This window comes from Chaetura pelagica, unplaced genomic scaffold (genome assembly GCF_000747805.2).
Source record: "Chaetura pelagica isolate M959 unplaced genomic scaffold, ChaPel_1.0 scaffold191, whole genome shotgun sequence".
In the NCBI taxonomy this organism is placed as follows: Eukaryota; Metazoa; Chordata; class Aves; order Apodiformes; family Apodidae; genus Chaetura; species Chaetura pelagica.
The window spans coordinates 2,156,521-2,184,468 of NW_009952440.1; the positions used below are offsets into that span (position 1 = coordinate 2,156,521).

The 27,948-nt window shown below is 38.6% G+C and overlaps 1 protein-coding gene across 1 annotated transcript; it reads left to right on the forward strand.

Moving 5' to 3' along the window:
* Nucleotides 1–2,036: 2,036 nt before the first annotated feature.
* ACOT12 (acyl-CoA thioesterase 12) lies at nucleotides 2,037–27,254 on the forward strand. Its single transcript, XM_010008408.1, has 14 exons — nucleotides 2,037–2,068; nucleotides 6,324–6,384; nucleotides 7,459–7,560; nucleotides 9,255–9,387; nucleotides 11,234–11,384; nucleotides 14,690–14,809; nucleotides 16,187–16,337; nucleotides 18,071–18,126; nucleotides 18,528–18,588; nucleotides 19,985–20,068; nucleotides 23,735–23,868; nucleotides 25,275–25,403; nucleotides 26,129–26,255; nucleotides 27,120–27,254. The coding sequence occupies exons 1-14, from the start codon at nucleotides 2,037–2,039 to the stop codon at nucleotides 27,252–27,254; spliced, it is 1,476 nt and encodes a 491-aa protein (XP_010006710.1).
* The last annotated feature ends 694 nt before the right edge of the window (nucleotides 27,255–27,948 follow it).

A 27,948-nucleotide genomic window follows, 5' to 3' on the forward strand; every position in this document is an offset into this window, starting at 1 on the left:
TACAAAAGTCCACCCTTGCTCCCTGGTCTTCAGTTGATCTTCACCAGCTGCGAATCTGCCACCAGTGCCCACTTTCAATTAATCTTTCAGAACTGCTCTTAACCTGGTTAGGTTGAAGGCAGCAGTAGTAACTCACACCACAGGGCTGATCCTGTCACACACAAAGGATTGTTAACATCTCTCCCAACTTTGCATTTGTGTCACAGCAGGTTCAACGTGCCAGTCAGGGATTTGTTTGGCTGTGCCCTCTTTCACCCACATTAGTGCCTCCTCATTTCATATCCTCCTGCTATAGATGTGATCCACCTGGCTGGTTGTTTCCTCACTTTTAATGCTACTTATGGCTATCTCAATCTCGTATTACCTGTCACAGTGGTGCCTTCAGCCTCATAGTCATTAGTGATCTCTTTCATCAGAGTTTGCTTTCTTTTGGATAGGTGCTTTCTTGTGTTTTACCCTTGTATTTTCAAAGGGAAATCCTCAAGAAACTCATGCATCATCCTCTCTAATTTCTGCAAGCTTTTTCTTGTGATGCTAACTAAAAATATGGGGCTGCTTAGGAGTGAAAATGCTTGCCTTTTGGGCAACTATTTTCAGTGTTTACTGCTAGTCCTGTCTTTTGCCTCTGGAAACTTCTGCACTCAGGAAACTTTTCAGAGCAGGAGTTCCCTGCTTTTATACATCTCCTAGGGTGGTGAAGATTTAGCCTCTGACTTGGAACTCTAGGTGCTACGGTCAAATAAATAATAAATCAAATAACTTGCTGTAAAAATATAACTATTTGGCTATTAAATATTAACAGTGAAAAAGATGTTTGCCTTTTCCAAATTAACTTTTTAGGTAATACAAATAGGTTTCATTACTTTTCATAATCAAATACATCATAGGGAGATTAAAACCACAGTTTGAATTTTGGTAAAAAAAATTTGCAATAAATAAGTACCTGGTTTTGATTTTTCAAATCTTGCGGTTTTTTTGGTTTTATATTATTTCTGTTGTTTTAGCACAGCCTTGAGGACATATACTTAGCTGCTTTCCACTGCTGTGACCACAATAATAAGCCACTAGATCTCTCTCCCATGTCTGAGAATCCTCAGATTGCCAAAAACTACCACACTGGTTTAAACAAAGCTGATATTTACAACATCCTATTTTGAAGGAGATTGCTGAAATTTCTGTAGGCTTGTTAATGCTTTTTGACTCCTTTTGTCTGGAAACATACTTGTTAGCCCTCTTTTACCAGAATGTTCATTATTTGTGAAAGACCTTAAGTAGAGTTTTTCAAACTGAGTAGAATCATTATGATCATCTAGTCTCATCTCCTCATGTTACCCTTATTCGTGGTAAATATTAACTTATTTAGCTGCTTTTTTCCTAAGGGGTCCACCAGAGACGTCTGTTAGGGTGATCAAAGGAAGAAGTGACCTGCTGTGTTTCATCTCTATCTCCATGCACAAGTATATAGGTGAATAGACTGGTTGGAGAGGGTCCAGAGAAGGGCCACAGAGATGATCAAAGTGCTGGAGCAGCTCTGCTCTGGAGACAGGCTGAGAGAGTTGGGGCTGTTCAGCCTGGAGAAGAGAAGGCTCCAGGGAGAGCTTAGAGTACCTTCCAGTACCTGAAGGGCTACAGGAAAGCTGGGGAGGGGCTTTTCATCAGAGAAGATAGTGATAGGACAAGGGGTAATTGTTTTAAACTGAGAGAGGGGAGATTTAGTTTAGACATTAGGAATAAATTCTTCACTATAAGGGTGGTGAGGAACTGGAATGGGTTGCCCAGGGAGGTTGTTTATGCCCCATCCATGGAGGTTTTTAAGGCCAGGTTGGACAAGGTTTTGTGCAACCTGATCTAGTGGTTCCCTGCTCATGGCAGGGGGGTTGGAACTTGGTGATCTTTAAGGTTCCTTCCAACACTAATGATTCTGTGATACTAGGATTCTATGAATGGCTTGCTGCAAATGCCACGTGGTAACTGTGTGTCCATGTGTCTCTTTTGAAGCTGAGAAACATGCTGGTGTGTCTTGCGTGACGGCATCTATGGATGACATACAGTTTGAAGAGGCTGCCAGGTACAAAGACAGCTAACGACAGTCAAACGTTTTCGTTCTGGAGTTTCTTATTTGGCAGAGATAAACTGAGGCATTAGAGGATCTGAGATACACAAGATTTGAGTTGCACGGTTAAGTCCTGAGGTTGCTCTTTTTTATCTGTGATAGCCTGATCCACCTAGGAAACAGCTCAATTTCACAGGTCAAAAATGAACGGCAGTTTGACTTGACAACCTAGATGCCATGTGAGAAACTGATGGCACAGGTATCTTTGGCTATAGTTAAACGTGAGTGCTGCAGTTAATGCATTGCTTATCTCTGTTAAATAAGGAATACATATCTATAACCTAGTCTATTAATTGTTTTATTTTGCTAAGTGCTCTTTCAGTTTCTTTCTTACCATCTCTTTCTTTCAGCTTTTTTGAAAACGTGTTCATGCAGCAAAGCAAATGATTTGTGTTTGTGATCACCAAATATTGAGTGAGTCTACAACATAATACAGGACTTAGTTTTTGTTTCAACTGATTTTCAGAGTTTTCCAAGAGATAAAAGACACTGTAAGAGGAACAGCACATTTATTCTGAAACCATATCTTTACAGAAACTTAAAGCAATTACTTTGTAGGTTTTGTGTGATAGACCTGGTTACACCACAACAGTGCACATGGAGTTGTCCTGACTGTGAACCAAGCAACATTGGCTGCCAGATACACTGCTGATGCCAATTCAAAACTCTTTGCAATACACAAGTGTAAAATACGCATCTGCTCACATTTCTGAACAGCAGATTTTTGGAGTAGTGACCATTAGGATGAGTACTAGAACCAGTAACAAAGGAGTTAACATGGTCATAATGAATCTAGAACTTGATAATATCTTGGTGTGTTTTACAAAGTTAGTTTTAAAGTGTTTTTCCTGCCTGTAATTGTCCTGGGTTTTTTATTTTGTCCTTAGGAGGAAAATTCACTCTGTGAAAACTAATCAAAGAGTCCTAGAAATGAAGTCAGGGTAATGTTGTGGGGTTTTTTTTCAGGCATAGTACTTCAGACTTCAGTAGCTTCAGAGCAGTTTTTTCTCTTGTTTCTGAGAGCAAAATAGAGCTTCTAAAATATAATTAAAATACTTTTCTATCCAAATTTGTTTCCAAATATGTCTCTAGTTCTCCGTCAACTTCTGGTGCCAGTGTTTAATTTCTAACAAGAATTTAGGGTACAACTATGATTTCAGTAATTATTTTTCAGCCTCAGGTTATACCTAACATCCTGTTTGTAGCTTACTGTGTAATTTCCTAAATTTTTACAGATCTTTTTGATTATGTGAACATCTTGCATAAATAACAGAGCTCTTGTACCTCACTCTAGTAAATTAAAAAGATGTTTTGTAAGTTACCTGCTGTAAGGTTTCATTTACCTAACTCAAGTTACCAAATGTTCTGTAAGGATTAACTCTTCTGTGTCCATTTCTTCTCAGTTGACATGGTAACAGAGATTTCCACAAATCTATATATTGCAAAACTCAGTTTTATGCCAGGATAACAAATAAAACCCTCTTCTATGTCATTTAATATGCAGCAGTTCATCTGTAGTTAAGAACATCTGATGCATTTATTTAAATTTTGCTGGTGCTCCATATGTGAATCATGTTCAGTTCATTCTGATACATTTCCAAAGCTTTCTGCCAGTTACAAGTGAAACTGTGGTGTTCTGACTTCTGCCCTCACATACCTATTTAAATACCCAAGCTGTTCATCTCCCTTGTCTTAAATAAATCAATTTGTCCCAAGTCAGAATACATGATACAATGTAAGACATTTACTTTTAAAACAGCTCCCCCCCAAAATTATGAAAAGACCATTCCCTATCATAGTGTCTGATAATGTCAGTTCTGACATCTGTTTTTCTTTCTGATATGGCCCCAGATTTTTCTCTAATGAAATATGAGTCCAGCTGCACAGATTGCTTGGAGCACCAGGGAAAAGGTCAGACAGTGAGTCAGGGATTCTAATGTCTGTGAAGTCCAAACCCACCTTGGGTTTGGGTACTGGTGGGACTGGTGTCTCATGCTGAGTGAGAGCACGTCCAGCTCTGTGCTTTTGTTCCCTCCCTGCAGTGTCCTCAGAGGTGGACAGACCTAGACTTGCTTCTTGCAACCTCTCATGCAATGTTCTCATGCAGTGGAAGAGAGATCATCCAGGAGGTGTCACAGACAAAGGCCTTTGTACATGAAAATAGTGCCCTGCTAGTAAGCCTGCCAGCAACCTCTGCAGTCCCTTTTGGGACTTCATGAACAATCCACCATCTTGATGTTCTTGACAGGGACCATGATGTCTTCTGCGAATATCTGTAGAGACTGAACTCTCCCTCTCTTAAGGAAAGCCTCACACTCACTATCAGTATGTGTCCTGTTCAATCACAAACTATCTAACAAATGAATTCTCTCTTTTTTTGCCTTGTACTCATCATCACCTCTACTGCTGTGTTACTGTAATCCTCTTGGAAATTTTATGACAGATACTTCAGAATTGTTTCAAGGTACTTGATTTCTAAAGCCTTTCTCTGAGACTGTAATGTTATCTTCTTTTCTAATCTTAAACATAAATGTTGTGTTATTGTTCTGAATCCATTCTTCTAGTGATGAATGAGCTGGTAGTTCCCTTAGCTGTGCTGTTTAGAACTATTATGTTAATTAATGTGTTTTTCTTAGCAGTGATGATGGAGAAACTCCTTCTGAATATGTTCTTCAAAGGCTAATGAGTGTATCTGCAGATGGTTTTAGTTCTTTCCTCTAACCATTTTTCTCCCATGTCTACTCAGATGCTTTCACTTGTATTCTTGACAGTGAACAAGAAAGTGGAAGTTTCTGTGTAGTTGGTTGTTTCTGTCTGGTATTATACAGAAGCAGCTTTCCTATTCCCCACTCCAGTGTTTGCTCACAATTCGTTTGAAGTTCTGGCATTGACAGAAACAATTTAAGAAAGGCCTTATCTTTACGTATCAAAACCCTATTCATCAGATTAGGAAGAAATTATAAATATTTATTTTTTTAATAAACTGTGGTCATTATTAGCCATAAATGCCTATTTCATAGGTATTCAAGTGATCTGAGTTATATTTTGCAGTCTCAGATATAGCTGGCTGAACTTTGCCTGCTCTGGGACTGATCTTCAGTGGTTTTGAGTCAGTCTAACTTCCCTGAAGGCAGTGGCCTGATGCCCAGCTATTTTGGCTGCAGTTCTGACTTACCATGCACATCATGTCCTTTTACTGCTCTGCTCAATAAGACAACTTTAGAGGAAACTGCCTTCTTTTTGACCCTTTCAGCATTACCTTGTCTTAGATTATTAAGGGTTTGAAAACAAGGGTTGTTGCTCTGTTATCAACACTTAACAAGTACTTCAGAAGTTCAAAACAATATATATGTATTTTTTCATGTAAATGTGATTCTATGTAGGTAGAAAGATATTCTGTTGAGGTACTCTATGTAGATAAATATGAAAGTGTAGTTGTTCAAAGGTATGTTAGGACAGAAGAGACATGCTATAGCCCTGTTCTTGGCCAGATCTTGGAAACTGAGCTCTTTCTCCATCCTTCAAAGATGTCAAAGAGGATGTTTTGTCCCAAGATTGTTTCCTGATGTGCACATCTCTGTATCCTAGAGAATGCAAATGCGCTATGTGTGAATGTGTAGAATGCAAATGTGTGGTTTTGCAGCTCTTTATACTTGGTGATTTGGTGTAACTTTGAACAAAAGTAGAATGTAGACCATAATATCTCAGAGGACCTGGGGCCTGGAGCACACCTGACATCGTCAGTTCTTCACTATGAGGGTGGTGAGACACTGGCACAGGTTGCCCAGGGAAGCTGTGACTGCTCCATCCCTGGAAGTGTTCAAGGCCAGGCTGGATGGGGCTTGGAGCAACCTGGAGTGGTGGGGGGTGTCCTTTCCTAATGCAGCAGGGTTGGAATTAGGTGATCTGTAAGATCCCTTCAAACCATTCTTTGATTCTGTGATCACGTAGACATCAGCAAGGAGACAGAATGCTGGTGTTGAGATTATGCAGTTTTCTGGGTGACTGAAATAATTATCCATCATGAATGAAGTCTGACTGATGAATAACAGTGCTAAACCTTTCTTCAGTGCATTTTTGGTATAGTATGGAAGATGCTGACTGATTAATGCGGATTTCTTCTTTACTATTAAAAATACCCAGAAAAGCAGGTTCAAACCCTTACTAAGCTGCATGATTACATATCATGAGATGTTATGCTTCTTAACAGGGTTGGACAAATTATTACCATCAAAGCAAAGGTCAACAGAGCATTCAAAACCAGCATGGAGGTAAGATCATCACTCTTACTCCTAACAATATTTAAAGAAAAGAGAGGTGGGAGGAGTAGAGGAATGCAATATGAGTCCAATCTTACTGGTGTCAGAAGGAGCTTTGTGCACATATCTAAGCAATCACACTGCCTAATGAAATTCTGGTTTCATGACTATTATAATTGCATGTTTCTATGATCCATGTCAAAATAGAAACTGGACCCTGAAGACTTAAAACGTTTGGCAGGTATAATGGACAGGATGAGATAGGTGGTGTTGACCCAGCCCAAACCTAATGATCTCTAATCAATCTTTGGATCAGAGCTAGGATTCAATTAATAGTTAGAGTTCTAAGTATTCTCAAAACTTTTGATGAAAAAATATTTATCTCGGGTGTATGCATGTTCTTACTCTTCATATTGTAACAGGTATTCAATGCATTGCCCAATCACTTACTTGAAATCAGAATGGAACCTTAAGGTTACTTTTCTCTGCATTGTGCCTAAGTCCAATTCTCATTAATATTAATGTCAGTGATGTATCTCATAGTAAATGTATTCCAAAAGGTTCTAAAAATTAGAAAAAAATCAGAAGCATTGATGCCTGTCAGGTATGTCTCACTGGACCAAACACAGTGTTTCATCTTCAAGTGTCTCATTGTGTTTTATATGTTGATATAGACTATTTTTCTTATACAGTTCTTAGATTCATACAGGGACTCAAAATGGCACGCAAGTACATGGAAAGAGATATCCATAAAACTATAATTAAGTGTCTTTCTTACTTTTTATTCTACTCTAAAATAATGCAATATACATATATAATATATATATTATATATATATAAAATAATGCTAAAAATACATACATGGGGGTTTTACTACAAGCTTTTCAGAGCTCAGCAAATATTGTTACGTTCTGTGTGTTCACAGATGTATCAGTGATAGCAGAGTTTGGTGGGATTTTTTACTTTTCTAAATTGAAGAAAATGGAAATGATTAATTTGGAAAACTGCACTATTTTTTCTGAAGTCAACTGACAATGATGTAAATACCTTTTTTGTCTCCTTCCTCCTTTACCTCCTTCCTTGTAGGTTGGCATCAAGGTTGAAGTACAGGATATTTTGACTAAAGTTGAAAAAATTGTGAGTGTGGCATATGCAACATATGTAGCCAAACCAGTTGGTGCTAAAAAGGTATTCATTCTGTTTTCTTCTATGCTTGAAGTTACAGGGACTGTCTTTCTGGGAAGCAACCCAGCTTTTCTGGTTGTGAAACACAGAAAACTGTCCATACCTATGTATTTTGATAAGTATCTGGAAAACACCATGAAGTCCAGACTACATGGAGATATTTTTTCACCATATCTTTGTTTCCACATCTCTCTTTTGTTTCCACTTGCTCTTGCACATTTGCTAATAACAGAATGGTGTCTTTGTAAGGGCTGCAATACTGACAGAGGCGAGCACTGGAGGAGAGATCCCTGAGAATCTGCATGGTCTCTACAGTTTTCAGAAACTGATCTATATACCTCTTGAAATCTGTAAGGGTATTGGGGATGGGACCTATTTATCCTCACCACCCTTTTGAGGAGGTTGTTCAGACATGAAAATTCAGATAGAAGACATTATTTTTAAGCCAGCTTCCAATTTAAATTAATTCTTTGCCATTTATGTTAATTACTTTTCATGCCAATGTTGTTTCTTCTCCCCAGTGTTTGGCTGCCTGGAGGTATTTAGAAACCAGGCACGGTTCTGTTTGGCTTTCACATTGCTGTACCAGGCAGGCACAAATCTTTTAAAGTTTTTGTATGAGAAAGGCCAAATATTTCTCAGATCCTCTTAATAAACTCCCTGTGTATGCATCATTCTACTTTCTTGAACACGAGTGACTAGAATCATATATATAACTTTTCTGTCTCATTGAATGTGTCATGACAGTCCATCTGCATTTTTGACATCCACTGCATATTGGCAGGGAGCAGTCATCCCACAAGCAATTAATGTATCCAATCATTTCTGCTTTCTCTTCTGCAATGATATATTGCAGTTTGCAGAAGAAACAGATCAGGACAGTTATACCAAAACTAAACCCCAGCTGGTCTCTGAAAGCTTTAACAGCTAAATTGATAAATGTGAAAACACTATAATAGTATAAAGTGAGAATTATTTTTTATTGGTTTGGTCTGGATGCCTTTCTGAGTGATCTGCTCTAGTTTTGGTCCTGCTCTGGCAGGAGGGTAGGACTCGATGATCTTGGGAAGCCCCTTCCAACCCCTAACAGTCTGTGATTCTTTGTGAAAAAGATCTGATCTTGGCAAGAGAAAGGTGTGTGTCTGGGCACAAGTGTGTAGAGTCTGAGACTGCCCCAAGTGCTAGATGTTCATGTGTTTCTCCTCTGCCTCAGAAAACCAGTGCTTCTTTGGAAAAGGTCCTCAGACAGGTGGAATAAACTATGTGAGTATGGACTGAAGTTTGAAAGAAGGAGCAGGCTGTTTGTGTAGTGAATGGGAGTGGGGTCTGGGTGCACTTTCCCGTAGACTGCACCACTGAAGAATGTAACTGGATTATTTTTCTGATACAAAAATTCTATAGTAAACCTTCATACTAAGATTTTTTTTTTTTTTTAAAGAGAACTATTAAACTGAATGTGCTCTCATGGACATTATATTTAAAAGCTAAAAGCACTTTATCACCGAGTTTGAGAAATTATTCTGAAAGGATAATGCAGAATCTCTTGAACTTTAACTCTGAGCTTGTTTGTATTAATAGAACTTGTCATCTTGGACAGCTGATAGCAAAATGTAGAAAATGGTGATGCCTTTTTAAGTCAGAGTGCAATTTGTTATTATTATGGCATTCAGAACCTTTTTTTGTTCCCATTTGCATAGATTGAATTAGAACCTGTAAAGCTTCTGTCTACAGAAGACCACCTGGAGCACACCCTGGCTACTGAGAGAAGAAGAATCCGACTGGGCTATGAGCAGGTCTTTCAGAAGCTAATGCAGGAGAGTAATAAGGAAGGTGATTACTGTGGTCAGCATGGAAGATGGAACAAATGCCTTACAGGCAGCTGGAAGGGAGGAAGAAAGCAGATAAAACACCTGAGTAGAGTTCCTTGAGGTTGTGGTATCATGTAGAAAAGCGTGTGCCAAGATTTGTGAGGGTGTGTAAGACAGTGATTCTAAAAGAGTGCTATTTTGTTGTCTTTCAGAAATTCCAGATTTAAAAATGCCAATCGTGTTAAATGGATATGAAGTGCAGGCCATTGTGTAGGCTACATGAGTGCATCCTGTGACTCTAGCTGTAAAGTATAGAAGGATGAAATTCATTCAGTTTATGGTTGTGTCTTTGCAAGAAAGCACTAAGAGCTATGCTTATGCCATGAGGTTATTCCCAACAAGCTGGAGAAACTTCATTATACAGAGGTCAAAACAGATTAAAAAAAAAAATTAAACTCAATTAGAAAAACTGAGCCAAGAAACAGGTTTGTCTTTATTTCTGATTGTAATCTCAGGTTTTTTTAAATCTCTGGCAGTTGTGTTCAAAAGTTTCTATGTTCTTTTGCAAAACAAATTATTCACAACAGTTAAAAAATATGCTGGTATTTGGGAAATCTGAGCCATGACTCTGTGTATAAACAACAGACTTTGTGTGGTTTTACTGAGGAAAGATGAAACCTGTTGTAAATACAAAATCTCATCTTAACAATTTAATAAAACTGTGTAGAACTGAGCAGACTTGTTTGCTACAAGCAAACAAGTTATTTGTCTTCGTGGTTACTGTCTCATAGGAGACAGCTTAATACTATGAAAGACAAATCGAGGCTGATGATTTTCATTTCCACTGCCTTGCCTGGAAACTGTTGAAGGATCTAATCATTGTTAGCAGTAGTTTACCTCCTTAAGAAGAAAGAACAAGCAAAGCAGGGGAAAGAGAGAAGAAAATGTTGCTTGTAAAGGCTGTCAGGTAGCAAAATATGCATAAAGCATACCCAGAAAGTGAAGTTTGTCTTGTGAGTGGGTCTTATGCAACAACTTAAGTAGGTCCAAAGTGCAAGTTGGTCAAATGTGTCCACACATTTATATAATCATAAAGATAGTTAACTATGGCAGAAGTCAAAATTCATGTCAAGTATCTTCTAGCACAGATATGCACTTTAAAAATTACTGACATCATCTCATGCCTGAATTTGCTCTTTTAAAATGTAACTGAAAAACAGATTAGAATGACTATGTGCACCTAAACATTTGAAAGTGGAATTGGAAATGCTCAGGTAATGGTTACTGGTTCAGATCTATATTTCTCTCTTTCATGTATTCTGTGTTGTCTCTGGTAATTACAAGATTTGTAACGGGTTATGAAATAATCATGTCATATTCTAATCCTGATTAGACACATTTGCACAGGTGCCCATCATACATGGTGGTCAAAGTCTATGAAAGGCATTTGAACAAGTGATAAACTGCACTGACAACCTCTGTTAGAGGTCATGCATAGTAACCATGAATAATCACAAGCACATTCTGAGGCTGTTGGCTGCCTGCATTCACAGCTAGCCAACTTTCTCAGTAACTGCTTCTGACACAGCATTTTTGAAGGATATAGTGAGGGCTGAGAAGGATCACTGTGCTGTGATATGCTGCAGGGTGCACCATCCCCCACCTCTTATGTCTCTTGGAAGAACAGAGGAAATTTTCAGTCTCTTGCTTCCCTTGCAGAGAACAGAGGTCTCCTCTGTCCTTCTTTTTTAATTCTTTTAATTGTGTCTGAAGCAAATTGCATGCTTCAGTAACTGGGGGTATTTTCTTCTTGGCTACCAGAGCTACTAGCTGAAATAATTCATTAATACATTGCTGCCATGTTTCAGATACTTCTGAAATGGAAGATGCAGTTTCAACTGACCTTACTCATGTGCAGAGTATTGAGCTTGTCCAGCCTCCTCATGCAAACCATCATGGAAACACTTTTGGTGGCCAGATCATGGCTTGGATGGAGACAGTAGCAAGTATTTCAGCAAGGTGCTTTTCTACATATGGTTCTAAATTGATGTGATTTTAATATTTAGAGGTCCACTGGGATTTTTATGAAAAAGACAGACCCAAACCTTTGTGGCTTTTCTTCCTCCTTTGATTGCAGGAGGACTTAGAACTATTTTTGTGGTACAGTTCCCACAGCATGACACACCACTGTGGGAGTCAAATATTATTCTTATTCTGTTACACATGCAGACCTAAGGCAAAAGAGGCTATGTTTATGTTACCCTCCTGAGAATCTCAGCAGAAAGTCATCACTGGACATAGGAATAGAAACCTGGCCTCCTTGTGGTTGGTGCAGTGTTTTAGAAGCAAAGTTAGTTATTAAGTCAGGTTAAAACCAATACTGACCTTGTATCAATTGGTAACCAAAACTAAACAGTCTTCTAGATATTAGTCTGCAGCTCCTTATGCCAGAAGAAAGAATAAGTCAGAGAAGAGAATCAAAAGGAACAGGTCCGTTTTGTTGGTGCACACACAGAATGGATTCATAACCCTAAGCAAGTTGCTTAACCTTCCAGTCTGACTCCCTACATCCTGTAGGCTGTAGTATTTTTAGCAGTTTAAAGGGCTCTGACATCTTTGGGTAAGCAGTGCAGAGTGTTTTTGTGACACTGCCCAATATTTCTTGTCATATGGCCTTGAAACATAATAATTTAATTTCTCTTCCGCTGAAATCAAACCATTGTCTTTCCCTCTCCTTGTTCTTGGACCCTGCACAAAGCTTCTTTGTAACCAACGATTGAGTTTCAGTTTGAATTCTGCTTGCATACCAAGTGACCTAATTCACTGCAGGCATGTTAGATAGGTTTTTCTTTTTAACTTTAATAATTAAGTGACTTCCCATTAATTATTCATATAGTCTGATTTGTAGCCAGTAGTTGTACTGATAACAACAGATTTTGTGCAGTGGTTGGGTAAACAGCTTGTTTTAGTAACATTAGAATGCACTGACCTTAACCCAATGTGTAATTTCATTTGCTTTAAAGGGATTGTTTCAGATTTTTGCTGCAATATGACCCATAATATTTACCTGCTTTCATTTGATAAACTTTACCTAGTGAGAGTCACATTTAGGCTTAAAAAGAGAAGGAAAACATCAGCAAACCAAGTACTGAAAAAAATTTCTCTGAACTAATGAATGTTAAACAGGATCTCTCATGTTAAGGTATTAGGCATAATATCTGGTGATACAGGCTTTTTGAAAACAGATAGTGTAGTTTATGATTAAGAAATAGTTAGTCTCACTACAAACCTTTTGTGAGGCCACTCACAATTAGACCTCCACTTTCAGGGTCCCAATTAGTAGTTGCTATAGCCAAAACTCTGGTGGAGGAACATAAGAGAAAGGCTAACCCTTGACAAATAAATTTCTAAGATTACTCACCCTGCCTCTCCCCTTTCCCTCTTCCCCCACCTTTTTGGATAAACAGTAAATTAAAACCTTGCAGATAGCAAAAACCTATTTGAGCATTAGTTTTAACTGGATCTGTACTTCCATACTTCTTACACTTGCAGTAAAAGCATTTAGGGTATAGTTTTGCAGGAAAAAACCTGAATATTTAGGGCAAATTTCTGTTTTGTTCCTCACTTATTTTCAACAATATTGTGTTTGCATCTTTATAGTGAACATTGTAAGTAAGATCACCTTTCAGCATTTTAAATCAGAAGACCAAATTATACTTAACGAAATTACAAAGTCATTTGAATGTATTAGTCTATTAAAAAGATGTACCAGTCAGTTAATTAGCTACAGATAATTGTGTGCATTTAACATGTACTGGTACATTAGTTTGCAGAGTGCAGTTGAGTTAAAAGCTAGGAACACCACAAAGATGCACTTTCAAGTTTAAAAACTGCAAAATCTATCCTTGCATATGCATATGGGATTCTTACTGATGAGTTTCGCACACGTGCAGTGAGGATGGAGTGTGTTTTTCAAAGTCTAAAGATAAATGGCATTATTGTATATTGTTCCCTATTCATGTGATGCACAGAGGTCTGAGTAAAGAGTGGGACTAGATTTAGAACTGCTGAAGAAACCTAATTTTTGCTCACTTTGGAGAGCTTGCAAACTATTCCCAATTCTGCAGACCCTTTAAGCTGTATCTGTGCTGCAGATTTTTTTCTGGAACATCTGTGGAGGTCGGAGAAGTGATGAGTTGTTGGATGATTCCTAGTGTAGATGACACAGCATTGCAAAACTTTTCCTTTCACAATGTAGCTGGGTTTGATCTGGTGTGTATCTATCCATTGTACCAGCCCAAAGAGGAGCTCATGGAAAGGGAGCTCACCTGGCACAGCCAATCTTCCATACTAGACCAGCAAAGTTTTACCAGAGTGGCTACAGCCTGTCTCACAAGCAATTCAAAGAGATGCAGTAGGACAACCTGGCAGAACCTGACAACCTGTAAGTGAACACAGTACAGGATCAGATCTGAAGTAGAAGACAGGTGAGCAGATGCACTATGTAACTGAAAAGACAAAAGGATTGGAATTACTAAGATTCATTTGTCTGTAATACACTGTTGTGCCCTCAGCTTTTGAAATTTAGTTCTGTTTCTGAATTGGTAACTGAGCAGTTCAATATATTTCTATCCCTTTGTATGGAATGGTGGGTTTCCCAGCTCGGCACCGGTAGTGCACATAATGTAGTAAAACAAATCCAAGTAGAAAAAAAAGCCAAACAACTATGCATTTGGCAGTTATAGAAGTAGGTTTTTATTCTTGTTTCATGTAACACTAGCAGAAAACATCTGACAAATAAGCAAAAAAGTACAAATCATAAAAGGAATAGATAGAGTAACATTCCTTTTCTTGAACACTGTTTCGCAACCTTTCTGCTCAGGTTTCTTCTAGTTGTTCAAAGACTTTGTGTTCTGGCATTTTTACATACTGAGCAATATCCTGCTCCCCATGCAGTCATATAGAGAATAATGAAACTCTGTGAAGTAAGTGGTTACTGTGTAGGTAAAGGATTCATGGTCTGGCTCCAAAAGAAAGCAATATCAAGCAGTGAGAATTAATTAGTCGGTGTTTGTAAAGTGTGTTGAAAATGAAACAGCATGACATAAGTGGTATTACTATGTTTGAAGCTCAAATTATATGCTCTTGGAGCTGAACACGTTAACTGTATTTCAGTGAGTTATGGAATAAATTAGTGTAATACAGTGGATCTTGTAGGTTGTGCAAACCTTGTTGCCCTAATCGCTACCCACTTCAAACCTAACAAAAGAGATTCTGTAACATCACTGTATGTTTTGCTCCCTGTCTCTTGCTTTATTTTTCAGCCGTCTTTGTTGTTCGTATCCCATCTTGAAATCAGTCAATATGTTTAAATTCTGGGGACCATCTGTCGTGGGTGACCGCCTTGTTTTCAATGCAATTGTGAACAACACATTTCAGAACAGGTAAAACTCCTCATCTGCTTGTATTCCTTGACTTGTCCAGCACCACCCTTATTGTGTGCCTCATATTTCAGCTATCAGTAGGATTTGTGCTAATGAATGAATTATTTTTCAACTGGAGCTTTGAGGGATATGTCTATGTGCCTATGTGTCTGTATCTGTGTCTATGTCTATCTGTATCTATATATCTATATCTATATCTGAATCTAATCTATCTCTATATCTGTAAAGATCAATTGGAACTAAATCCCAGTCCTGCAAAGTCACACCTTAAATATCAACCTGAAATTCAGGGATTTTCAAGGGATGAATTGGTCCCACAGTTCTGACTTTTCAGCAGACTTCAGCTTGCTGTCAGGAGTGTCTTTTGGCATATCTGATTTCTGATTATTGCTGGTTGCTGGCAAAATTCATGCTTTGTTTTATTAATTTCTTCCCAGTGTTGGTCTAGGTGTACCCAGAGGTGAGGCTTTACCAGCTGCAGTTTCGAATAAAAAGCTACAGTCCATGCTGTGTCTTTAGTTGAGTATATGGTCACTACAAGTGTGAAGCAAAGATGCTGGCACACTGAACACCAGGTCTTGGCATTTAATGGCGTGCCTGTTGACTAGTCTTGCACAGATCACAGATTCTGCCTGCTAATGGTTACTCCCTCTTCCTTTTCCCTGTGCATGCACTATCTCCTCTGCAGGTGTTGAACTACTGTTTTGTTTTCCTCACAGAGAATGACTCTCCCCTGACCTTTGGCAAAGGGGCAGCACCTCTCTGCTAGGCTATTTACCCATCTACAGCAAAGGTGCTTTGGGCCAAGAGACCTTCTGTTTATGCCAGAGGTGTTGCACAATTTACATGGAGGCCTTTTCCAGTAGGAGGACGTGTTCAGAAGTTGCAAGAGGTGTAGGAGGACGGGCCACAAGAAAGCAGAAGCTAAAGTAATTCCTCGTCCAAATTCTGTACATGGGACAAATGTTGCCCTGGCATTGCTTGCTGTTCTATGGCATTTTTCTTTGTAGGTCTGTTTGGCCCCCACAGAATGCTGGCAGGGCATGAATTACCTTCATATGATGCTTCTGCTGAATGTCCAGTCAACACCATCCCATTCTCTTTTGCTGTCTGTTCTCACAGCATGCTTACTGTTGCTTATATTTTTCTGCTTAGCTCAATTTTCACTCTTTTTATTAATGTTATTTAGCTAGTGCCAGCTTTTACTTCTGAAATGTGTCTGTCCAGACAGAGTAATTTATTTTGTATGCTACAGAATGTATTTGAGTCAGGCCTCCTGCACACAGGAATGTGTACAGCAGTTCTTTTTACTTTGTCTCAGGGCTGCTTCTGTATCTCTTGCAGTAGTTCACTAATTAATTTAGACTTTTATTTCAGTGTGGAGGTTGGTGTCCGTGTTGAGGCTTATAACTGTGAAGAATGGATCAAGGACCAAGCACGGCATATTAACAGTGCCTTTCTCATTTTTAACACTGTAAATGACAAAGGAGAGCTGCTCACCTTCCCCAGAATCAAACCTACTACAGAGGTCAGTTCTCATCCTCAGGACTAGGATGAATGCATGCATGAGATTATGTGGTCTAACCCAGCACACTGCACACAGCCAGCCTCTATAGCTTTGCAGGGAAAGTGAGGACTAAACAGGGCACTGAAATGTGTCTTCCTGCAGAGGAGAAAAGCCTCTAAATGACATGTTTGCCTTTGATTAAGAGATTTGTCATTGTTACCTTCAGTCATCCAAAACTGAGAGGTGTAGTGGAAGGCAGTCATCATTAGAAATTCTGTAGTTAGTTGATGGACAGGGAAAAATAATCTGGTTTTGGCAGATTTTTGCACCTGTCTATGTCTGCCTTGAGCAATCTCCATGTACTGTAGATTAAACTACTAAGTGTCCAGTGGATAATGTCCTTAATGAAGATGAGAAATGGAGTTAATAAATAAGTCTGTATTAATCAAATCCAATTACATAGGTAGGCTTTCCAGTTCCTCTGACATGGAGATCTCAGCATGTGTTTCCCTGAAAGCAGTTCACAAAACACTTGGAGCAGTTTGAATACTGCTGTTAAATTGTTTGCTGTGATGATACCTGTCATCAGTGTCACTCCTCCAATTGCAATATTTTTGGAGAGCAGGTACAGACAAAAATCCAACAGTTATTTAGCATGAATTTACATTTTATGGGAAGGCAACTGGACTAATAATTCAAGTTCTCCTATATACTTGCTGAGGCACTAAGGTTCATTACTGCCCCTTACAGGCTGTTCCAAGAGGAAAAATCAGACTTCTACAATGTACAAAACTGAACAAACACAAAACAAAAAACAAAAGGCACATGAGCTTAGCTTCTGTCAGAAAAAGTGTTTCCCTTGAAGACCTCCCTAGAGGGGCATCCACAAGCTAAACATCAATATAAGAACAAGTACATGCATGCCTTCAGAGTAAAGCAAACAAATCTGGGGAAATTAGTATGTGCTTGAGGTAGCTGAAACTTTCCACGGTCATTTGACTGAAGGTGAGAGCTGGTATGGCAGTGCTCTACAAAGCAGGCAAGAGAGAGATGTCTTAAAAAAAATATTATGTAGACGTCAGTTTAAAAAAGTCTGGGACTCACTAATCTGGAGATTCTTCTTATTCCAGAAGCTACATTGTGGCTTTTAAAAGCTGAGGAAAAGAAGTTTTTCCAAAGTGGTGTATCTTTCAAGATACCAAGTCCTATTGACCTTTAATGCAGTTTGGTGTGGTGTATGCTTCTAGGTCACTTCCATGCTTCAAAAAAAATCCATCCTGGCAAAGTAATAAAAAGAGAAGGAAAAGACTTGCCATCTTGAAGAGTAGATTATATCTGTTTACACAGTGCTTGCTCAGATCCATGGGTACTAGAATAGGAATTCTTCCATGCTTCCTTCATACTTTGAACATCAGATGATGATGAATTGGATTCATAGTTTATTTGATGGATGGCACATTAGAAAGAATAGAATGTGCATGGTGCATTGGCACTAGTTTAGGACCAAAAAGTACTAGGAGCATGCTACTCGGATACAATTTTGCAAATTTAAGGGAATATTGTACAGTCAAAAGTAAATTACTCACTCAGGTAAATCTGAAAGGCAAATGTACAGTGTGCAGTGTACAATCTTTTATTTGTTGTACACCTCTGGCATTTGTCCATCTGTAAGAAATAATTTTTAGCTGTATTTTTTTTCATCTGTGTCCTAAAACGATCAGATGTGTTACTGTCTGGTTTGCTGTTTTATAAAGGATGGCGTGAGGCGATACCATGGAGCCATTGCCCGGATGAGAATTCGACTAGCCAGGTATAGCTGGGTTACAAGGAGAACTTGATTTTGAAAACTCAGGTTTTGAATCAATGCTCTAAAAAAGGTCATCATTTGTTAAGTAGCCAGTGTGTCCTCAAACGTAACTGTAATGTTGCTTAACTTTCCAAATAATTTTGCCTGAGTTGCACTGAAATTGTTAAGAGACTTCTTGTCTCAAAAATACTTTGCTCTATATTTTTTTGTTTGTTTGTTTCCCCATCTTTCTTGGGAAGAAAAAGGAGTTACTGCAAACCTGTTATGCAACTAAAAATTGCCAAAGTACCTGTAAACTATTTAGGAGACATTTAAACCTATAGAAGTAATTGTTTCTAGCATATATAGAAGAAAGTGTAAAGAACCAATTCATGGTGTTATTTTACTTTTGGACATTGTTTTAGGAAATGCATGCTGTCTGCTGAAGAAGACAAACCTTCTGACCTTTGGGAGACAAGCAACCAGGTAATCTGTAGATAGTGTCCTCTCATCTACTTGCATAAAATGGTGAATTTGTGCACTTTGGGGGTGTGAAGAACAGTTGTACAGGCTGTATCAGTTTCCACAGGGAACCTTTTGTACTTAAGCCTTATGATAGTCATGGAAGAATGGATAAACGAGAGTAGATGCTTTACTATTGATTGAAGAGTAAGTTTCATGCAAAACGTAATGTCTTTAAGGTAGACTCTTTTAACAAGTGGTCCTGTAAGCAGCCAAGCTGTAAGGTCTCCTGCAGATGTATATCCCAGTGTCCCCAGCTTTTAAAAAGCAGAGTTCTCCTCTAAAGAAACTAATTTGTCTTGTTTGTTTGGGTTTTTTTCCTTCGACTTTCTCAAAAATTGCTAAATTGCATTTAGTAAATACTGGAAGTGTGTTGTGAAAGACATGAACAGTGAAATAGCATAAAATTTGTTTCTATGGGAAGGAGGGGAGAAAATACATTCATTCCTAGATACTCTGCATCAAGAGGTAGGTGTTTCTGGCTTGGACGTGGGAGGCCATAGAATGTACCTGTGTCCTGATGTGAATACAGATTAACCTGAATTTACGTGGATTTATAGACACCCTAAATGTTTCGGAAACAATTTTTTGTGCTTAAATTTTCATTGCAGTAAAGATCTCAATGGCTCCCAGAAGTTTTACTGGATCTTTTTCCTTTACATGAAAAAAAACCAACAAACTGAGAATTATAATGCAGGAAGTGATTTGCTGTTAATAGTGGCATTTCCACCGTGAAACAAAACATATAAATATGCATACAATGATAAAAATGTCTTACTTAAGAGTTATTTAATATTAAATTAAAACCTGTTGTTAGAGACTCTAAAGCTGTATTCTCTTTACACAGTAGTTAAATGAGAACTCCATCCACTGTAGTCAAGCATAAATAATGGATATATTTGCACTTCCTCTGCTCTGAGCCTGCTGTGTAAAGCAATTGCCAAGATAGGCTATGGCTTGATAGCAATGAAGAGGTTAATTTTCTACCAGGTCTTAATTACTGAGAGGGCAGATGGGCAAAACCATTAATTTAGTGGTCTGAGAGGTTACCTGTATTATCTCTCTGGTGGTCACAGTTTTTCTGTGCTCCTGTATAATTGGAGAAGCCCAAAGTAGTGTTTTGCTGTTGTTTAATTAGGGTTGTTTTGCCAGCAGCCATGTGAGCACATAATCCAGCTATTGAAAGTATTTAATTCAGAAACTACTGGTCTGTGTTTTCTGGAAGGAAAACTCTTATGGGAAAACACACCTTTGTTTGTCATGGAGGCATAGTGATTGAAAAAGAACATCCAATTTCTGGAATGCTTAGTGAAATGCACCTTTACCACTTGGTTTTCAGAAATATGTCTTGGCATTTCAGGCATACGTGAGTTACAGCAACATATCTGCCCTGACACACCTGGCAGCAAAACCAGGATGGGAAGTAACCAGCACACTGGATGGTGTAAGTGCATTATTGTGGAATAGGTACACGTTTTGCCATAAGAGGTGGGCAAAGGTTTGCCCTTGTAAATAAACATCTTGGCTTGGCAGTTCTTGGTTTGAGTGTGGCTAGGGCTGGAAGCCAAACCTCCCAGAGTCTCCGTGAAACGTTGCAAAGCAACCTCGGGTTGTCCAGAGTGCTGTGCAACCTAGAAGTGACATGGAGGAATTGTAAGACCATCTGAATGGCTGGTGAACATAGGACTTGGGATCCCAGAAGGGCAGGCTTGCCAGCAGCTCATCAGTTGGGCTTGTTGAGCAACAGCCAGGAGAGTGCAAAACCACAAATGAACCCCTGTATCATTTCTGTGAGACACTTTCTTGGCCACATTGTGGTTTTGCCGAATTTATTTATTCCAGTGAAACCCCAAACTTAGACATCTTTGTTTAGGCAGTACTGCTGATGATCTGTAGGGCTTCTCTTGTCCATGTGCTAAGCAAATTGTGTGCAGCAGTCTGTAGTATACTGCCTTTACCAGCTGTGCAGCATGGGAGATGTTTCTAAGTAGGCATGATCTTGTGAGAGTTCCAAGCGGACACTCACTGCCAGTCGGCAGGTGGCAGCAATTAATGTACCAAATTTTTCAGTGTCTATCTTCTAAGAATACCACTTGACTCTTTTTCTATGCACGATTTTCCTTTTCTGGTATCTTTCTTTCTGCCCTTTTTCTATTAAGAAAACTACAGAAGTCTGAAAACAAAGAACCTCTCTGTTCATTAATCAGTATTATAAGCTCAAAATCAGTAAGAAATCTTATGTAAGCCAGTGTTGAGATAGGAAGGTGTTGTTAAAAGAAACAGCAGAGAGATAATTTAGCTGGGAAAATTCAGTTTTAACCCAGTCTTAGTGCTTGTTTTCCTAACTATCAAGAGACATCTGTCAAGATTGGTTTCTGAAATATGGGTACTGATTGGAAGATTACTTTAAGATCATGTAGATTCAAATCTTACTAATCCTAAAATTACAGCATTGTAGTCTGACCCCCTTTATGTCACAGACTATGAAACTTCACTGATTGCTTCTTCATCAAGTCAACAAGCTACTTGAGTAAGAGCAAGCAGTGACAGCAAAGCTGCCAGTTCCATGTGTTGGTTGTTCCAGAGGTTAAGAACTTGCAGTAACAGTGTTATGCCAAGTAAATGGCAAACAGCAGTCACGCTGGAAAAAACAAGCTTGAATAATCAGACTGAAAGACTGAGCATTATTTTCAAGCCTCTGCTAAGACTGTTAATATCCATGGGAAACTTCCTTTCTGCATGCACTGGAACTGCAAGAATCTCACTTTCTTTCTTAACCCTAGCTTGAAAACTGTAATAGAACCAGCACCAAATGTTGTGAAGACACTACTTCGTACAAAAAACCAAAACCCATTCCCATCCTGCATGACATTTTAAAACAGCTTGATGTCACTTCTCTCTCTCACAAAGCCATCAGTACATTTCAATATTACTGGAGTCTGGAACCGTCTTCCCTTTTTGGAGAATCTTGATAGTAAGATCTGCTTCTAAACCACTTAGGCCTATCTGGTTGAAAATCTTGAGTAGCTTTTTCTAGCTGTTCTTTCATCTAATTGAAGCAAAATCTGGCTCAGGCAGGATGTAGGATGCAAAGCACACTGATGCTGTCAATGGATGAAAAGTCCATTCATTCTCATTGTTCTGGCAAATCTGGCATGGTCAATCAGACCTTAAAGAAGGGTCAGGGATCCTGCTTTGTTTTGTTTTGTTTTGTTTTGTTTTGTTTTGTTTTGTTTTGTTTTGTTTTGTTTTGTTTAAGGATGTATGCAATGAACAACAAACCATGTATATGATTGTAGTCCGTTTGGATTGCTGTATACCATTTACTCCATAAGTAAGTCTTCTGTCTTGTTTAGTTTATTTGTTTACTTGCAGGCACAAGGTAGACTCCTGACAAAGCATGGATGTCATTAGTAGACAGAGGATACATTTGTCCCCATATGTGACTGTAAGCTTACCTCTAAATTCACCCACTACGTGGATTAAATTTGCTCTTTGGCAGAGAAAGTGAGCATGAAATCTATCTTGAACTTCACCTAGACAGCTCCTCCAGTCAGATTTGGATGTGTGCTTGAATCCCTATATGGTGGTATAGATGCAGCTCCAAGGAAGGCTTTCTGCCAGCTTCAGCTAAAGAAACTTACCATCTTGGCAAGTGTTTTGGTTCACCAGTCACTGTTTCACACTCCCTTTTGTTATTTTTGCAAACATGAGGATCCCTTAAGAAATTGTATCTAGTTCAAAACATTACCTGATCATGCTTACATGATCACTTAAGCAGTGCAGGCCACTACATACATATCATACTGGTCTTATGTTCTCTGCAGTCATTTACCAGATCTTGATTTTTGTGCTTAGGGGGCACAGTGGTGTAGACACAGAGCAACTACTTAATCTCCTCTGACAGACACATACAGCAGCATCTCCACTCAAGCAGATCTCTTCTCAGTGTCTATGAAATGGCTTCTTGGGTAGAGGCTAAAAGAACAACTAGTAGGAATCAGGAGGTAGTGCTTATCAGAGCTCTGCCTGAAGGCAGTCATCCAGTGGGTTGGAGAGGTGAATCAAGGAAACAATCCATATGTCATCCAAAATCAACCCTCTTAAAGATCAGAAAGTGCTTTTGTAAAAAAAAAAAAAAAAAAAAAAAAAAAAAAAAAAAAAAAAGTGGATATGTTCCAAAATCCTAGTGGCAGAGGTGGTTGGTTTGTCTTATTTTACTAAAGTCTGTCTTGCCTCACACATGCTGCAGGGATGCTACTTCCGTCTAGTGTGGCCTCACTCCAGCTTGCTTCTGCTCATTAGTGCCACATCCAATGGATCCTACTCTTAACTTTTGAATTCCTGAAAGGCTTTCAGTAACCATCACTAGCACTTCACATAATCTACCTTACTAACATTTCTTCCTTGCTAAAAATTGTGTTACGTCCTGTTGCTTTCCCATAACTATGCTTAATTTCTGTAACTCAGCCTGGCTCAAGGGCCATGTGAAAAAACAGTGGAATTCTGGACCAGCATCTGACCAGATTTTAAAAGTTTAATGTCTTGTCACTGGTCACTGATGTGAAGTTCACAAAAATAATTGAATTCCATGAGGTCTTCAGGTTGTCCTCCTAGCTTTTGGAATCAGTGAACTGAAGCTTCTTTGAGGAGACTTTCTCCAGCAAGGTTGAGGAGAGGTTTTTACCTTTTTTCTTAAGTGTATCTGCTGTTCTTTAAGGAATTGGTGACATCTGCATGGCCCAATAACTCAGTTTTTCCAAGGCACCTGCAGTGTGAAAGGTATTTTAGAGACTGTATGTATATGTATGTATGTATGTATATATGTAGGGTGAGAAAGAGGTCATATGGGCCTCTAGCTCATTCATTTCCCCTTGCAAGCTAATTCACCTGTCCCTAACCAGAAGTAATTAAAACTTTGCAATGCCACTATGGTATCAGCGTGTTTGATTTTACATTGTGCTGTATTTTAATGTAGAACTAATCTTGAATACTCATCTACCTTTCCTCTGTCAGGTAGACAGAGAAGATCTACTCAAGTCCTACATACGTAACATTTTAAAGTGTTAAAATAGCAATCATGCTTTATTTTTAATATCACTTCTTTCAGATAAAAATATGGATTCATGAGGAGGGTGATACGTTGTCACTCAAAATTGAAATGCAAGTGAAGATACCATCACATCTGGCTTTCTCCCTGTTGTCTGACTTCACATTCCGCCAAGAGTGGGACAAACATTTCTTGTAAGAACATACTTTTCCTTAAGACTGTTCAACTGACAACTGTTTTCTGATACAAATGTTTTTGAGATGTTGACACTTTTCTACCTAATTAAGGAAAAATGAAGTTGACATTAAAGATTAATTAGTCTAAGTATGGGTTGTTTTTTATACTTAAAAAATAAAATTTAATTCCTCCTAAGTCTGATTTAAATATATGGTTGCTCTGAACTGGCAGAGAGCTGGGACAGAGGTTACCATTTTCTAAAATTTATCAAAATTCTGTGTCTAGACAAATGTAAGTTGAAAGGGTTAATTTGAGTAGGTTAGATATAACTTGAGGTTGATATATTGTGCATGTGGTCCATAGGAAGTAAGGAAAAGCTGTGGACTCCTGCATGTTTGTGTTTTTGGGGACACTGGTGCTCATCTTCATCATACAGTCAAAGTGAGAAATCAAGAAACAAGGATCTTAAAAATTAATGTTTTAAGAAAAGTAACATCTTATAAAGTGTATCTGAATCAGAATGGGCCTCAGAATTGCTCTAAAAGGTGTTAGAGATTTTTTATTTACCTTATATGCAGCAGAAAAATTAATAGAGACAATTGAACTAATAAAATAGTAATCTGATGTAGTGAATGTTCTCTTAAAGGGAAAGGTTTTTTAGTTAGTCATTCTGTCCTGAAAGTTGTTTATCAAAGGGTGAAAGTGGAAACATAGGGATATTAAAAAATTTACTATCTCTGCTGAATTTAAGGCTTGTAACATGAAATACGAGGACGTAATTTGCTGATTTTCCATTATCTACAGCCAAATTCTGAGATTTCTTATGATGAAGCCTGATTGGTCAAATTGGACTACCAGTTTAGCAGTGCTTATTTTGAGGCAGAAGAAGCTGAAATGGAATATATCAATTACTGCCTGTGTAAAAGAAAAATCTGACCTTTCTTTTGGTAGTGAAAACTCAGAGTTAGTGATCAGTACTTTCAGGACACTGTATTTTAGCCAGGTGGCCCCATCTGAAGGGAGCGGAACACAAATTTGAATAAAATTTTACAAATGTCTCTTGACAGTCTGTCCTGTGGTGTGTCAGATGGACAGTGTTTAGTCATTCAGCAAGTGTCATGGCATGCAAGCTAATGTCATTCCAAACAGGAATCAAAGATACACAAAAGATACACTTCTAAGATGTTTCCCTAGCACCTTGCAGCACTTTCTCACAATTCTGTAGGACAGAGAGGTGGTGTCAGGTGAGATGGTATAGAAAAAACTGAATTTTTCCCTCTGTGTTCCTCGTTCTTCCTTGCAGCCTGATCATGAAAATCACTGGTTGAACGTTAGGATAGAATATATCTTTGTGCTGTGTTTTTCCGAAGAGATGGTGTTGCATACATCAGGGTCTGCATGTGTGTGCTAAATGTATTTGCAGAACTTGTGAGGTCCTGCAGGCTGTGAACAAAGACGAGAAAATATATTACATTACATCTCCACCGATGACTGGCCATAAACCCAGAGACTTTGTGATTCTTGTGTCTCAAAGGCAACCCTGTAAGCCAAGGTGAGTATGCAATTTCAAGTGTAACTGTAAGCACTTTGGAGCCACAGTTTTAGTTAACTATTGACCTTATCTGGTCTGTTGTTGGGTGTAATTCTGGAGATTTTCAAGGAAGTTCTTGGTCTTCCTAGAAACCTCAGTGTAACACATACATTGTATCTATAAATTTTGCTGCTGAGTCTGGTTTTAAAAGTCCCTTGATCAGTTTAATGTAAGTTGATTTTTTTTTTCATTAATTTCCTTTTGTTTTTGCATAATGAAACATGGATTAATAGGACCATTTGGTGTAGTTTATCATTCTTGATTCTCAGCTTCTTATATTCAGTAGTTCTTCATGTTACTAGAACATTGCTTCTGAAAGGCAGTATTCAGTACAGTGCTTTTCTTTCCCCCGCCCCACATCTGAATCGTGCCTGCCTTTGTTGGGGCCACACTTAAAGGATCCTTAGGAACTAGTTCTGTAAATGTGAAGGGTAAACAAAAAAGAGAGGTGGTGTATGTGGGTGACTGTTCTAGGGATTTCCACAGAAGTCTTCTTGATTGGAGTCTGTGATAGCCTGAATGAGACTCTACAGAGCTGAACCTTTGAACATATATCTTCAAACAAAGAGGAGCTTCCCTTCACATGAAAATGACAGCTTTGGTGTAGCTCTGCATACTGTGTAGTTTACATGTATCTTTTTAACATCTTGTTGAAGAAATGTCTGAGTCTTCCCCTTGCCCTGCAGTGAACCTTACGTGGTAGCTGTAAAGTCAGTTACCCTCACATCCATGCCACCTTCTTCAGAATACTGCAGAAGTCAAGTCCTTTGTGCCGGATTCCAGATCTACAGTGACAGCAACAGCTCCTGTACAGTGAGTAACTCTGCAGACCACAGCTGGGTCTCCTTTCCTGTAGTAGTATATGGGCATGTAATCTCATTTGAGTTGACAGTTTAGAACAGTAACAGCAATAAAATAAAACAAACAAAAAAAAAGGTTTCCCCAGAGTTCAATGTGGTTATTAAGACAATCTTTATTCCACAAAGTGGAACCTGTCTTTTCCAACTTTGGCCAATCTGAATGTTAGGAATGACATCTAAACTAAGCACTGGAGATGGCCAGGCAGCTCCAGAGAGTCATTCATTCAATCCTAAACTACACTTTTAGAAGTGTGAATTAAACTGACGTCTGGTGATGTCCATCTCTCTCTGCTAGCTGCAGAGGAAGTCCAAGGAATTAGTTCAGATGAAATGCTTACCTTCAACTATCATATTCAGAAATTATGCAGTATGAATCCCACCTCTGGACCAATGACAAGTGTTCCTCTTTGGTTCTTTTTCATGAAATGGCTTTAACTGTTTCATGTAAGAAAATCTATCATGTAAGAAAATCTATTTCTGAAAACATTCAGCCACTCTCAGTGGCTTGGGTTCTTTTTTCAGACACCAGCTTTGTTCATAAAGCACATATATTTGACAGGTTACTCATAATGTTTCTCACTGCAGTGCTGTGTACATTTGCCTACAGATGCTTGAGGACGTGCCAGTTGTGAGGACACTGAGAGCACTAAAGTACTGTAAAAAAAAGGCATGCTCTTTTTGCTAATTATTGCCTCTGCTTCAGAAGCTGTATGTGTTCACCTCCATAAAACCTTTTATACTCATCTAGGCTCTGAAAAAAAAAATCTAACTATTGCAATCCATAGGCTTTTTGTTTAATTTACTTTTGTTTAAACAGGTGTGTTACTTTAATCAAGTGACATCAGGTGTCATGCCTTACTTGGCTGCAAATCTTACTGGCTTATCAAAATCCATTGAAGATACTGCTTCGGAATGTATAAAGTTCTTGGAGCGAAAAGGCAGGAAGTACTGAAGTTAAAAATGGATTTCTGAAGAGACCTCTGAAGATTATCAAGCACTACTAGTTTAAATTCCTGCATGTGTGTTGATCATTTTTCTACAGCCTAGTTACTTTGGATCACTAGCCAATATTGGGCTTGAGTCTGAGAATATCTAGTACAAACATTTTCTATCAAATGAAGATTAGGCCCTAGGCTCTGAACTAAGTTTTTAATTTTAAAAAGCTTAAGGGACAGATTCTGCTCTTGATTGTATTAATAAATTTTATACAAATGGAGGCAGAACTTGGCCCAGCAGAACTATAGCTCATGAGACTATTTCACTATTTTAATGTTATATTGAATGTAATGGCATCCAGTTAGCTTTAAATCAGTAAATACCACCCTGTGCAGTTTGCAGAAAAGTGGTGCTACTAAGTCACTTACCCAGTGCTGTGACCTGGTTGTCCCAGGTTCTTGTGCATCCATTATATATAAACTGCTTACACCCCATGTAAGCTAGTGTTGGCTAATGTCTGTACTTCACCTGTTAACACTGGTAGCTTATCTGTGACTTCCAATAAATTATTGTTTCTGAGGCTACAAGTCCACTGTACAGTTGATTACAGCTCTCTGGAATGGTCTCAGACATTGTTCTAGAAAGACTGCTTTGTAGTGATGACAGGGGCTGTTGGCCTCTTGCAGGAAGAAGTGCCATGACCTCCAGCT

Coding starts and splice junctions, on each gene's coding strand:
- ACOT12 (XM_010008408.1), top strand. CDS start 2,037: ATGGATGACATACAGTTTGAAGAGGCTGCCAG. Junction 9,388..11,233: donor GCAGGAGAGTAATAAGGAAG/GTGATTACTGTG, acceptor GCCATGTTTCAG/ATACTTCTGAAATGGAAGAT. Junction 14,810..16,186: donor AACAACACATTTCAGAACAG/GTAAAACTCCTC, acceptor CTTTTATTTCAG/TGTGGAGGTTGGTGTCCGTG.